Source organism: Odocoileus virginianus, chromosome 22 (genome assembly GCF_023699985.2).
Source record: "Odocoileus virginianus isolate 20LAN1187 ecotype Illinois chromosome 22, Ovbor_1.2, whole genome shotgun sequence".
Taxonomy (NCBI): domain Eukaryota; kingdom Metazoa; phylum Chordata; class Mammalia; order Artiodactyla; family Cervidae; genus Odocoileus; species Odocoileus virginianus.
Window position 1 is genome coordinate 16,807,078 of NC_069695.1, and position 13,885 is coordinate 16,820,962.

General features: G+C 39.6%; 1 protein-coding gene across 3 annotated transcripts in view; it reads right to left on the reverse strand.

Annotated features, from left to right (window-relative positions):
- ANKRD12 (ankyrin repeat domain 12) overlaps positions 1-13,885 on the reverse strand; it is a 93,456-nt gene that overhangs the window by 6,823 nt on the left and 72,748 nt on the right. For all 3 annotated transcript variants that reach the window (XM_020878039.2, XM_020878036.2, XM_020878037.2), the window contains 2 exons: positions 5,848-10,535; positions 971-1,069 (listed from right to left, as the gene is read on the reverse strand). In XM_020878039.2, the coding sequence (XP_020733698.2) occupies positions 971-1,069; positions 5,848-10,535 (4,787 nt within the window). The remainder of the gene's footprint in view (positions 1-970; positions 1,070-5,847; positions 10,536-13,885) is intronic.

Here is a 13,885-nt window from a genome sequence, read left to right on the forward strand (position 1 = left end):
TCTGAAGTGGTACCCCATCATGGTGGCAGGGTGGAGGCTTCTCTTCTGTAACAGCAAGGCGTTTGTAACATGGCTACATGCATAGATGAAATATACCACAAGCTTGTGGCTGAAACGGCTACTGATGTGGGTTATATGACCTAACTCCTTTCTGCTAACAAACTGTTCACCAATGTGGGTCATGCAGTGTTGTTAAGTTGTTTGAGTGCGTCTTTATTTGCTTTTCTCTTTGTAATACTATAACTTTATTTCATTCATTTACAAACATTATTCTGAGCAAAGTTTTATACAGGAATCCATGGCACAAAAAAGGTTAAGAACCTCTACCTTAGGGAATCAATCATGAATGAAGAAATTACATACAATGTTTTGCTTGTATAAGAATCTATGTGTATGTCTGTAAAGAAGGGTCACAGCTTATATCACATTTTCAGAAAGTCCCTGACTGTCCAAGAAGAGATATAGAAGGTAATTTTTCATTTTTATCAATCCAAGTTACTTTGATGATTTCTATAAATAATTAGATAGGTTTGTTCTCTTGTCATTTCATGACAAAACTAACCACCAGAAACTGGAATACTAAAGCAGACCTAAAGGGACCTAGGAGCGCAGCCTTAGTATGATTCTGCACCATGGCAGCTGGTACCAAGCAACAATCTCAGAACCTGGAAACCCCTATGTCTAGACAGGAATTCACTGCTACCGGCCTGCAGATCTGGCAAATGATACTGAGAAATTTTAAGAGGTTTCTGTATATCAAATAAATCCTGAACATAAATTGTAACATAGGAACGGCTATCCAAAAACAGGCTTAAAAATTCTCCATCTTATTGCAGAAGAACAAAGATAAAATCAAGCCATTTCCCAAAATGGATCTAAACAAGGAAGATTCACTAATAAGAAACTGTAGGCCATCATAATCTACTGTTAAAAGTTATTTTTTGCATAAGTGAATTTAAACATTTCTTACCCTTTCAATACTGTGCTGCAAACGTAGTTTCATCCTGACAACTTCCTGTTGTCGAAAAAGCTCTTTAAGTGGATCTGACAGTGAAGGTGGGGGTGTAATCTAATGAAAAAAATAAAGAGTTGAAAATATTATATTTCATTTACAATAATCAGCTAATCCTATAAAATTAAACCTTTTTAGTGCAGAACATAATGCAAACATAAATTCTTACGTTCTTTGAATTAAATAATACAGTAAGTAACAATTTCACAACTGGTTGTTACTTTTCAACTCTGAAAGAAAGCAAAACATTTCAGAAAATGTACACATTTTACTTCTGAGGCCACAGCAAATCCCAAAGAGCAAATCAGGATGGAGGGAGTTGTTTACCACAGAGACACGTTTTAGAGTGTCCGTATCTGACAGTTCACAGACAGGGAAGGAGGAGTAACACTCAAAAACACTGAACAAACAGTCCAAAAGATGACGGCAGTCTGAGTGTACAGTAAGTCAAGTCTCTCTGCAGACATGATAAAATCCAAACACAAAACTGCAGAGTCTTAAAACAAAAAAACAAACAAACAACAAAAAAAACTGCAGAGTCTTGTATTTAGCGAGTTAACTTTTATAAAAATAGATGAAACTGTCTTCTAACAGAGCTGTGGTTTTCAAACTTCATTACAAATGTTGATACCTCACTTTGTCTATCCATTCTCCAAAGAGCTTACAGTTAGTTCACCTCTGATTTGATTATCATGAACTGTGCTTTTTGATAGATGCTGGAGCTTAAGAAAGCTGACTCACTCTCAAGCGTTAATACAGAGAGACATCCAAGTATGGCAGTAACTGTCTGTGATCCCTGCGTATTCTCCCTCTGCCCCCAGCTTTTAATAACTGTCAACATACTAGAGTGAAGAAACAAAGTTTTCTCAGAACATCCTGGCACAAAGCAGCAACTCTGGGGGACTCTTTTGGCAGGGGCACAAGGAGATACTGACGTGCGGCTGCAGGGACAGTGTAGCACTATACCTGAAACACTTGCCAAAGATGCAGAACTGGACCTAATCAAGACTCTATTTATAAACAGTAGACAGTTTAACACCACTAGGATTCAATCAGGTGAGTCAATGAAGAATATTCTATAAAACAACTTATTGGGGCTGATCATTTTTCAGGTCTCTAATTATACATTTGATTTGTGTCTTAAAACTTCTTTAAATTTAGTAAGAGGCAAGAGTACAGTTTGGTGCTATTATTTCAGTTTTGAAAAAATTACACTGGCATCCTTCAAGTGGCACAGGGAAAACACCTCCTCCTTTAAGACTGGAGTGTCAGAGAAGGCTTCTCTAAGAGGGTCAAGCCCGAGCTCCACCTTAAAGGAAGAGCCAGAGTAAAGAATTCAGAGAAGTAAGTTGTGGGGGAAAAGAAAGAAAGCAGGGAGGGAGCTAATTCGCACAGGAGAGAACGGTACGATCACCTGCTAAGACAAGCAGTCTGGTGTCAGGAGGCACCTGCAGGCAGGCCTGAGCTCCGGAGCATCGAGTGTGACAGCAGAGAGGGCAGGATGGGGAGCGTGGCAGGGCCCAGCGCTACAGGCTGTAGTCTACCCTGCACACAGTGCTTCTCCAGACATGACTCACAGAACGCTGGGGCTAGAAACATGGCTTACAGGAAATGGCCCCAAACAAGTGAGGCTGGGAAATACTGTGTGTGTGTATACACACACACACACACACACACACACATAAATATACTTATTTACATATCTCATAATTAACAAATTAAATTTTAATAGTTTTAGAAATCCTACAGTGAAGAAATCTATTTTTGATTAATGATGTTTCCCAAACTTATTTGGTCATAAAAAACACCCCTCTTTCCCCACTGAAGAAGGTATTTAATTAACATGCTGTGGAACACATATTATGTGTAACACATTGGAGTAAATTTTGTATGTAATAGGGAACCAGGGAAAGGTCTTAGCAGCTCACAGCTGTAGTGGAGAACAGCTATGAGGAGGACGTGACTGTAAGCAAGGAATGAAGAGAGCAGGCCACTGCTGCACTGGTGTGAGAGGGGAGGCGGTGAAAGGGATGTGGTCTAAAATGTGGGTGACTGAGTGAGGATAAAAAGAGCGAGCAGCTGAGGACTCGCAGGTCCTTCAGCACTAGGACTGGATGGCTGCTAACAGAGACTACAAGAGGGGACCCAAGGAGAGAGAAGCAGGTTGGGGCAAGTTCAGTGCTGAAATGTTGAGTAGACCAGCTAGTATTAAAGAAGCCAAGGAGAGAGGTTTGTGCAGAATATATAAATCTGGGAATTCTCAAAATACATCCATCTGTAGAGAAGGAGTATGTGGAGACTTTTTTTTGGGGGGGGGGGGAGACTTTTTGAGGACACTTTCCCTCTGCTTTTTCCTCATCTTGTCCCATGTTGTGGGACATTCAGAAGACATCCAGAAGCACGTAGAACACAGTTACGGAAGTCAGTAGTGTAATTCAGGTTTGAAGACAGAGGCAGGCATCATTCTCCAAGAGACCTCCAGTGTCCCAGCCCTTCATAAGATTACAGCTCAAAGGGAGAAGCAGGCCTGTAAACAGTTAACTGTAACATCTTGGGGAGGTTTAAAGACACAAGCAATTCTGTTCCGACAAGATCCTGCCCAGTGACATCACAGCTCACACGAAGACGGGAGAGAAAAATGGCCCTGGTGAAGACAGCATTCCATATAGAGGGAACAGCACTGCCAAAGGACCCAGACAGCAAGCAGAGACTCCACAGAAGAGGGGGGCTCAGTGTGGCTGAAAGGCTGGGTGACTTGGACGAGTGGTGAGATGAAGCAGGGGTGGGGAGATGGGTCAGGCTGCTGTGCTCAGATGTAGGTTTTTATGTGTGGCCAATGGGGAGCCAGCTAATCACAGCTAAGATACCTCAACAGGGAAACAGCTTTTCATTGTTTTTAAAGGGACATAAATTTAACAACAAACGGAAGGTGCCAAAAGAAAGAAACTAGGAGAAAAAAGAAGTGGAAAAATTGCTGCAATGCTGAAGTGAGAGATACTGATGAGGGCCCTGGAACAAGCAGCAGAGAACGTTGATTCTGGAATGAGTCCTCAGATCTAAGGGATAGAACCTGGTTAACTGATGGGTTTCTACTATGGTGTCATCACCAATAAATAACGTGTTTGTCAGGGAGTGGGTGGGGGGTCCTGTTTCAAGGTCAGAGGTCGGAGTGGGTGCCGTTAGACCTGCTTTCTGGAAAGAGAGAGTTGGTGGCCAAGGCACCGCAGCAGCTCAAGTTAACCTTCCCCACCCAGGGCAGGCTCTCTGCCAGAGGCTCCCACAGGTGCATGCAGTCACTGCACTCACCTCAGGGCACCTGCCTGCTCTCCTCAATTCCACTTCCCTCACACACACAGGCACAGCTCCTGACAACTCCCACCTACAGCCCTCCTGGAAAAGCCTCAGGGTCAGCATACTGGGGAACCAAGCCTGGGACATGTGCCTGAGGTCATTTAACGGACTGTGTCCAGGAGGCACCTGCCATTTGATTCTAGAGATGATGTGGCTCAACAGGATGTTTTGGGACTAACTGCACATCGAAAGCTGCTGCAATCACAGAAAGAGACAGGAACCTTGCTGACTGAAGAATTAACTCCTGGAGAACTCTGATGTTTAAGGGGTTGGTATAAGAGCCATAAGAAGACAGAAAAAGATAAGTGAGGCAAGAGAACCAGAAGAGCACACCATCATGAAAAACCAGGGAGGGGAGGAGTTTATGAAGAACCAGATGGTCATGAAGTTGAATGCGACAGAGAGCAAGCAGAAAGAAAAAGGGAGAGGTCAAACAATGAGTCAATTTGGAGCTCATGGGGGATCTCTGCCAGTGCACACACAGTGAATGGATGAACAGGAAGTGACACAGAGGGGATGTTGGGCACAGACCACTCTCCAAAGTGTGGTGTGAGATCACTCACTAGGCATGACCAAGTGCCACAAGCAAGGGTAACTTTTTTCTCCCCAGGATGAAGGAGACCCAAATATGTTCAGTGGATGGGTAATGGCCAGTGAAGAGAGAAACTAAAAATACAGTAGTAAGAAGTGTTCTCATAGAGGAAGGTTCCAAAGAAGGCTGGAGGGAATGGAATCAAAAGGATAAGGAAAGGAGTTACCCTTCAAAGAAATAAAAGCATTAACTCCTTAGGGTTGAAAGCAGCAGCGGGTAAGAAACAAAATACCAAGGAGCACTGCTGTTCAGTAAGGTAGCACAGACCACACACGACTCCTGAGCACTGACTGATGCGTGGCTGGTCTGAACTGAGACGTACTGCAAGCCAGCCTGGTTTCAAATACTCAGCACCAAAAAAAATACCTATGTAGACTATCTCAAAAGCTTTTCTATACTGATTATATTTTCACATAGAATTGTGGATATATTGAGTGAAATATTAATTTCACCCATCTCCTTTTACTCTTTAAAATGTCAAAAGTCAAATCACTCAGTCGTCTTCGGCTCTTTGCAACCCCATGGACTATACAGTCCATGGAATTCTCCAGGCCAGAATACTGGAGTGGATAGCCTTTCCCTTCTCCAGGGGATCTTCCCAACCCAGGGATTGAACCCTGGTCTCCTGCAATTCAGGTGGATTCTTTACCAGCTGAGCCACCAGGGAAGCCCAAGAATACTGGAGTGGGTAGCCTATCCCTTCTCCAGCAGATCTTCCCAACCCATGAATCAAACTGGAATCTCCTGCATTGCAGGTGGATTCTTTACCAACTGAGCTATCAGGGAAGCCCCCATTAAAATGTGGTTACTAGAACACTGAAGACTACACATGTGACCTCCATCACATTCCTACCAATGGGGCTGCAAGTGTATGTCAAGTGAGGCTACTTACTGTGGGTATGCAGATCTTGCTTAAGGGGTTTCCGTCCAGGAGATACGACCCATTAAACGTCACATATTCATCATAATACTGAGGTGCCTGAGGGATCACACTACATAACAACTTGCGCTTTTCTTCAATCTTTTTTCTTATGTGCAAGTATTCAAAATAGGGATTTGCGCGCTCTGAGCTGTATGGCTGGATCTCATCGAGCTTCAGCGAGTCCACAATGGCGGCCAGGGACTGCTGGGTTTTCTCTTTTGCTTGCAGCAGAGAGGGACTCACTTGCACGGGCTGAGGCACCCGAGACACTTTCCTTTTCCGAGGGTGGTGAATCTGAGGGTCGTCCTCCTCAGTTAATCTTATTCTTCCTCGAGGGGATGCAGATTCACTGTCTTTGTCTGGTAACAGAGCACAGCTGGCCAGAAGCTGCTTGCTTTGACTGGCTCCTGTGTTCCCTTTGTTTCTGGTCATCCTTTGAGGGATCTGGTTTTCAGGTTTATCATCTTCAGCACTTTCCTCTAGTTCTACTTTAACTAAGTGTCCGTATTTATGCATTTCTGGTGGAGCCGATGGCTGTGGATGGTTCTCTAGACTCGATAAAGTACTCTGTTGTGACTCCTCATCCTCAAAGGAAAGCAAACACTTCTCACTTTCAGGACAAGGTTTTGGATTATCTGGTTCACTCAGGTTTCCTTTTGGCACCCCTGCATTCATTTCACATAAATCAGAATCACACTTATTGTTCAAATGAGTCAAAACCAAACTCTCCAGTTTGTTTTCTTTTTCATGTGAAGTATCCTGAATATCAGAAGTGCTTTTTTCAGCCTCATGGCCACTGGAAGACTTAAACATTAGCTTGCTAAATGTGTAATGAGGATTTGGCTGGGAAGACGAATCACTTCCATTAAAGTCCTTTTCTGATGGCAATACTGGCAAAGTACTAGCTTTCTCAAAATTTGGTGCTGCTTCTTCAACAATGTTTTCAGAGTACACTGGGACAAAGGCATCTGTCTTCTGAACGTCCGTTAGGACAAAAGTATTTTCCGTATCTTTTGTAGGTTCAGTATCAGTATCCAAAACAGAACTGATCATTTGAATTGCATTTTTCTGCTGCAGAATACCTGGTTCTTGAGCGGTGACATAGGACAAAGAAGTATGTCTGGAAATAGATTCACCATCTGAAAGTGATTGGCTGTGAGAAGAGCAAGGTTGCTGTGAAGCGAGAAAGGATGCTGGATCCTGAGCACAAGTGTTTCCTGGCAATTCAGTCTGGTGCACGGACACAAAATCAATATTCTGTTCTCTCAATACTTTGTTTTCAGGATTACAAAAACCCTGAACACAAGAATCTTGATCAGGTGCAGCAGAATTTGGGCAGCTAAAGTCTCTGGTGTTTAACGACTCCATCTCCCATGACTTACTTTGGATCACACCAACCTGATTAGACGGCTCTAAGTGCGCAGGACTGCCCATCAGCGTGCCCATGGGAGCAGTGCCCTTGATGACATTTGTATCAGTAGAATTATATTTGCTGTTTACAGATCTAGTTGGAGAGGCTGCAAAACTGGAATGTACGTTAACGCTCAAAAGTTCTCTTTCAGGCACATTGGAGGATACCTCAGATTTGGGAGAAGGACAAATCTCTCTTGGCACAGCTGAGCCATCTTGATTGCTCTCTTCTGATATTGTTTGAAATTGCTTTGTATGCTCACAAATGACAGAGGGCATGCTACATCTTCGGGCTTCTGCAGCTGATCTCCCTTCATTTGTAACTAGTTTAGCATCTTCAATAGAAGATGCCCGGAGATGGGAGGTCAGAAGCTTGCTAGCATACGATGCTTTAATCCGCTCTGATAGGTCAGTCAGGCTATCCAGCTCCCTGTCATGAAGGGCAGGAGATTTGGCAACTGGCAAAAACGGTGACTGGGAAAAGGACATTTGGGAATCTGAACCCTCTAACATAAAGTCTGAGTCATACTCAACTGGAGGCCTTGGGGTTGTCATTGTAGTAAGGCAGGAATCTTCTGAGCTAGCCACTGAAATCATGGAGACAGACCTGGAGCTGAGACCTGGCTTTTCACTTTCTGATCTAGGAGACCTGTTCAAGCTATTATCTGAAACAAAGGATGACTTGCCTAAACTCGTCGTATTTTTGGTGTCCACAGATTGGGATCTGTTACTTACAACATCTTTACAGTGTTTCTCCTTAGTGTAAGTATCAGTCAACTCAGAACTCTTTGACCTAGTAAGTTCTTTATTTTTGGACTCAGCTAGTCCATGCTTTGTTTTTTCTTTATCTTTTACTTTAAGTTCTAAACAATTGCGATTTCTCAACCGTTCCTTTTCTTTTTGTTTAATCTTTTCCTTGTGTTTTCTGTGCCACTGCTCTATTTCCAGGTCTTTAAGGCTTAGCATCCGTTCAAAGCTGGTCTGCATTAAGTCGTCATTCACGAGCCTCTTTTCTTTGGGCCGAGTATCCTTTGATGCTGGTGATGACTTAGGTTTAGGCTTATCTCCTTCGGATTTTAGTTTGAGTGAACTACTCAGTTGAATTTTATCCTTATGTTTGTCTCGTTCTTTATATCTATCTATATCTTTATCTTTTTTATCTTTTTCTTTTCCATCAGGAGTTCTCAAAGGTTCATCTTTTGTTTTTTCTTTGAGAGAGAAAGTTTTTTCATGTTGTGCTTTATTACTGTCTGTTATACTTGACTTTCTCTCTTCCTGGAAGTGTTTGGAATTACTTACATTTACAGTGTCTCTAGATTTGTCCTTTTTATCTACCTCCCTATCTTTTTCTTTATTTTTGCTTTTTTCTGATTTAGTATAGTCACTATTATCTGATGGCTTGTTTTTTTTTTCCATCAAGTGCTTCTCTTTGCTCTCTGCTGGATGTCTCTCTTTCTCAGGTTTTTCTTTGTCATGTTTCCTATCCATCTTTTCTCTACTTTTATCTCGGTCATCGTTTTTTTTAATAGTAGTAATGTTTTTTAGCTTCTCACCTTCTCTATGGCATTTTTCTGTGTGATGTAAATATAGCTTGTCCTTTTCTTTTATTCTGTCGACACATTCACTAGGATCTAATCTGTCTTTCTCTGACTTATGCTCATGTTTTATCTTCTTCTCTTTTTCAGAATTTTTTCTGTCAGCCCTCTCAATGTCCTTATCTTTGGTCTGAAATCGTTTCTCAGATTTTTCCTTACTTTCTTTCATATGCTTTTCAATTTCTATTTCCTTCTCCACTGAATGTAACCCTATAGTCTCTTCAGTGGCACTTACACCTAAAGAGCTGAATTCTGTTTCTTTATCTGTAAGTACATTCTCTCGCTCATCTTTTAAATCTTTTATTTTTTCCTCCCTAAAAGATTTTTCACTTTCCTTTTTAATCTTTTCCCGTTCGGGAAAGTTTCTCTCTTTGGAGATATGCTTTTCCTTGGTTGATTTATCATCTTTAATGTTTTTCTCCAACTTTGACTTTTTTTCTAATGTTAGGGACTCATGTTCCATACTTAAAAATAGATCTTCGGTTTCATCACTTTTAAAAAAATTCTCTTTCCAAAACTCTCTATCAAATTCCACACTCCGTTGCAGCTCTTTAGTACCATCCCTACTTTTGTATTTTTCCTTTTCACCTTCAATTTCTTTTTTATGCTTTTCTTTTTCCCTTTCTTTATGTTTTAACTTATGTTTTTTTAATGTTTTACCCTCTTTATCCATTTTTTTCAGTGTGCAATCTGAATTTTCAAATGTTGGACTGTGATCATCATCTTTTATTTTGGCATTTGACTTCTCACCAAATTCTAAGTGGAAATCTTTATGATGTTTGTTTTTTTCCTTATGCTTACAAGATTTTACACTTGAACTTTCTGGCAAGAATTCAGATTCTATATTATCATACCGAACAAGATCAGGCTGTAATGACATTTCAGAACTTCCTGGTGATAAACAGGTTTTAGAATGTTCTTGTTTTAGTGGTGTTGACTGCTTTTCACTGAGTCCACAAGAATGTTTGGGAGATTTACCACTGGAAATATGAAACAAATGTAATGAAGTATCATCTTTCGGGCTAAAAGATTTCCTAAAATTCCCCTCGTCTCTGGTCTTATCTGAACAATCTAGTGTAGTATTAACTGTCAAGTTTGTTACTCTGGTATTTTCTTTCCCCTCTTTTTCTTGCTTCAGCTCTTGGTTCTCTTTATTTTTGTTCTGGTTCTTTAATTTTCTTTTAACTTTGCCTTTCTGTTTGTGTTCATTTGAAACTCCATATTCCTTTTTGGTCTGAATATCAGAATTTGATGTTTCAGGGACAGAACATGGAGCAGAACACTTTTTGTTCTGAAGAATTTCTTCATCTGAACTTTCAGAACTTGAATATAAAACCCTAGATGGCTTTTGTTTTTTACTTTTAAATGATTTAGGATAGAAAGCTTTTTCCTGTTTTGCAAATAAACTATTTTTTTCTACTTCAGATTCATTCTCTTTTCGCAGCTCTTTCCTAAGAATATGTCTGTCATCAATCATTTTATTTATTTCCTCTTCATCATCATCTTTGAACTCATACTCATCAAGGGCAGATGGAAGAGGTGCTTTACTGGGAACTATCTGTTTACTTTCACAGATGAGAGAGTCTTTCTCTGTCTCAGAGTCAATATTTTCATCAACGCTGGAAGGATTTACTGACTGAGCCTCTTCAGAATCTAAAATATGAAAAAGAAAATCTCCTGTTAGTCAAGAGACAACTGTCAGGAAAATAATACTGAGAGAAAAACATAGTATATACAGCAAATACTTCAATTCTGAAAAAATTTCATATTTATATGTAAATAATACAATGAAAAAATATGTAAGAGCTCTGCTACAGTTTTCTGGAAAAGCTTCAGAGACTGCTTCAGAATGAGACCTCATGACACCTATAAAAGCACATAATACACTGGATATACTATATATATATATAAAAACTAATATTAAAATATATGAACAATATAATTAAGAGGTTCAAAAGTCCAAGGGGCTGGATTCAGGGAAACATTGGCTACTAATGTAAAAAATAAAAAAATCATTTTGTGGCCACATTATGTGGCATGTGGGATCTTAGTTCCCCAACCAGGGATCAAACTAGTGCCTTGAGATGGAAGGATGGAGACTTAATCACTGGACCACCAGGGAAGTCCTCTGTAAACTTTTATATATATGTACATTTTCTTTTTTCCTGGAGAGAGAATATTTAAGTAAAATTCTTTGATGCATAAAAGATTAACAATCACTAACTTAAAAACTTTAATTAAATAAAAATTAGATTATTTTATATGCTTCAGAATTTTTTTTACTAGTAAAAGCATAAATGATCAAATGACTCCCACAAGGACAGAACTTGAATAAAGGTGAACGGTTGTAACTATACAAGAAACATGATTGTCAGCTTTACCACCTGTAAAAAAAAAAAAAAAAAGAAATATATCCCCCAATTACAACATCAAGATTGTAACAGATAGACTGATATATAATTTGAAAAAAGTTACTTTATTCTTTAGCTCTTTTATATATATTTTTCCCTTCCTAGTTGGGCATCTTTTCTTAGCTGAAATGTATGTTGTATGCATGGAGCCTCCAACTGCAAAGAAAACCCAGGCCTGTAAAATTAAAAGAAAACTGAAGACTCTGACCAAAAGAAAACATCAAACTTCACTTTTTTGGCTAAATATATAACAATATAAAGGTAATCAATTTATTTGAATACATCAAGTTTCCCCTAAGAGTAATCTAGCTCTCAAATATTCTTTACATGGAAACTCAAATTGCAGAAGCATTTTAGAGTGCCTGTAAGGTTCTGAGCACTGGACAAGAGCTCTGGAGAGATGTGGAGAAGATGTATTAATATTCTAATACTATTAGCTGCCAAATGAGTGACAGTTATATTGACATGTGGAATTTAAAAAAAGAACATTTTTAGAATGACAATTGCTTGTAAGTGTAACTCTCCATTCCCAGTTCTTAATACTGCAATATAGAGCATCAAACTGTAGAACTTTATGGTGCAAAAAAAGGAACAGCTGTTTTGGTAGTAGTATTTGTTCTGCTCCTCCACTAAATAAAAACAAGAGTATGTACTTATATGACAGGTGTTATTTTCCTTGTTGGCACCTTATTTACAATTTGTTCTTAAGGACTTTTCTCCCCTTGCAGTTTTTAAGGAGTGGATGTTTTATGGTTTGTATATAACTATTCTATTCTTTCTCATTAGGTAAGTTTAACTGGAAACTGGGAATGATTTTTTTCCCTTGTATATTCCTTAACACCTCAAGTAGACACTAGAATCAATCTTAAGTAAACATTTAGTATGCTTCTCTAGGCACAGAGTGCTCAGCGGGAAGTGTGATGTGATGAAAAGAACACAGCTCTGCAGAGTAACAGTGACTCAGCCTGATGATGACTCAGATGGCTGTTGGCACCTAGTCTAAAGGGTGCAGGTAACCTTCTCCAGTCAGTACCTGGGAAAGGGGAGCAGGCTTCCGACAGCAACAGCACTGAATGGGGTGGGAAGGATATTAGGAACTTCAGGCAGACTTCAGGGTGTGAAAACAACTAATGTAACAAAAGGCAGCGCAAACACAGCATGTCCCATTTCATATACAGCTTTTTTTCATTCAATAGTTGCAGACATTTTCTTTTAAAGTTTCATTTTCTTTATTACTGTTTTTAAGGGCTGCGTGCTACATGGAGTTAATACGTAATCACGATATACCGTGATGACAGTGTGGTCACCCCGGGAGGAGGATGGCAGCCTGGCTCTGGCCACTGAGTTACACCTGCCCACCAGGCTCGTTCCTCTGTGTGTGGGCTCTCAGTACTGCCAATCAGGACCCTGCATGCTCTCCTAAAGCTGGCAAGTCTGGGACCCCAGCGATGACTCTACATATGTGATGCCATTCCACTGGCAGACCAGGTTCAAATCCCTTTTTTTCCCTAAGGAGTCCTAAACCTTTCTGATTTACTTTACCCAGGACTATGGATAAAGCTGGTCTTGGAATTCTGGCGCAGTAGTAAAAACAAACATGTTTGCTCCACCTCTCTTAGGATAGGGAGAAATTCACCTAAGAATCCAAACCCGAAAGCCCTTGTACTGAAAATGGCCATGGTCATCGTGATGTGACACCATTTTCAATTTGGTTCCAACTTTTTTTGTCTTTACTATCTATTTAGTTACCAGATTTGAACTTGTATTTAAAACAGTTTACTGAATTATTTCTGATAAAAAAGCTTCTTTAAAAAATATCATGTTTATCATTTCAACAATTTTCTTTGGGAAATGAGGAAGACGAGTAAGAAATAAGCAATCATTAAAGCATTAAATTTTTCATTACTTTGTTATCTGTGAAAAACTGCTAAATAACAAAATAAAACTTAACTGATTAAAAATGCAATACATTTGAAAGTTGCTCTTGTACATCTAAAGGCATTATTTGGAAAATAGTTTTCCTGAAATTGAAATCATGGAGATGCAATAAGCAAAATCCAGATTTTGAGAAAAATTACCAGGCAAATGATTTTTTCAACAACAAAAAATTACAAGAACAAAAGAACGGAAGGGGATATTTACATGACATGGTGAATTTCCAAAATCTAATTCACACACTATGTGTACTATAATCTACTCCTTTCTTGATAAATTCTTCACAAACCTCTCTGACTCTTTGTTCTAAAATATGACAATTGCTCGTTGCTGTCACTTGGGAATTTTTCATCAAAATCTGAATCTTTGTATTTTCCTCTTACACTTTTTTAACCTTGCACTTTAGCTGCGAATGAAATTCTAGCTTCAAAACAGTTTTCATACAACGTCGAGCCTGAAGCTGCACCCATCTTCTCACAACAGCTTTTAAGAACAAGAAATCAGAGTCACTCTGACTGATTCTGGGAGTCTGTAAACTTTTAAACGACCTTTATCCTTGAAGTTGTGACGTAACCTGATGTGGGTTCTCCCTTTCCATGCTTTTTGCTTTGTACATTCCCCTTTCATCTATAAATATCTTTCTTCAGTTAAGAGACA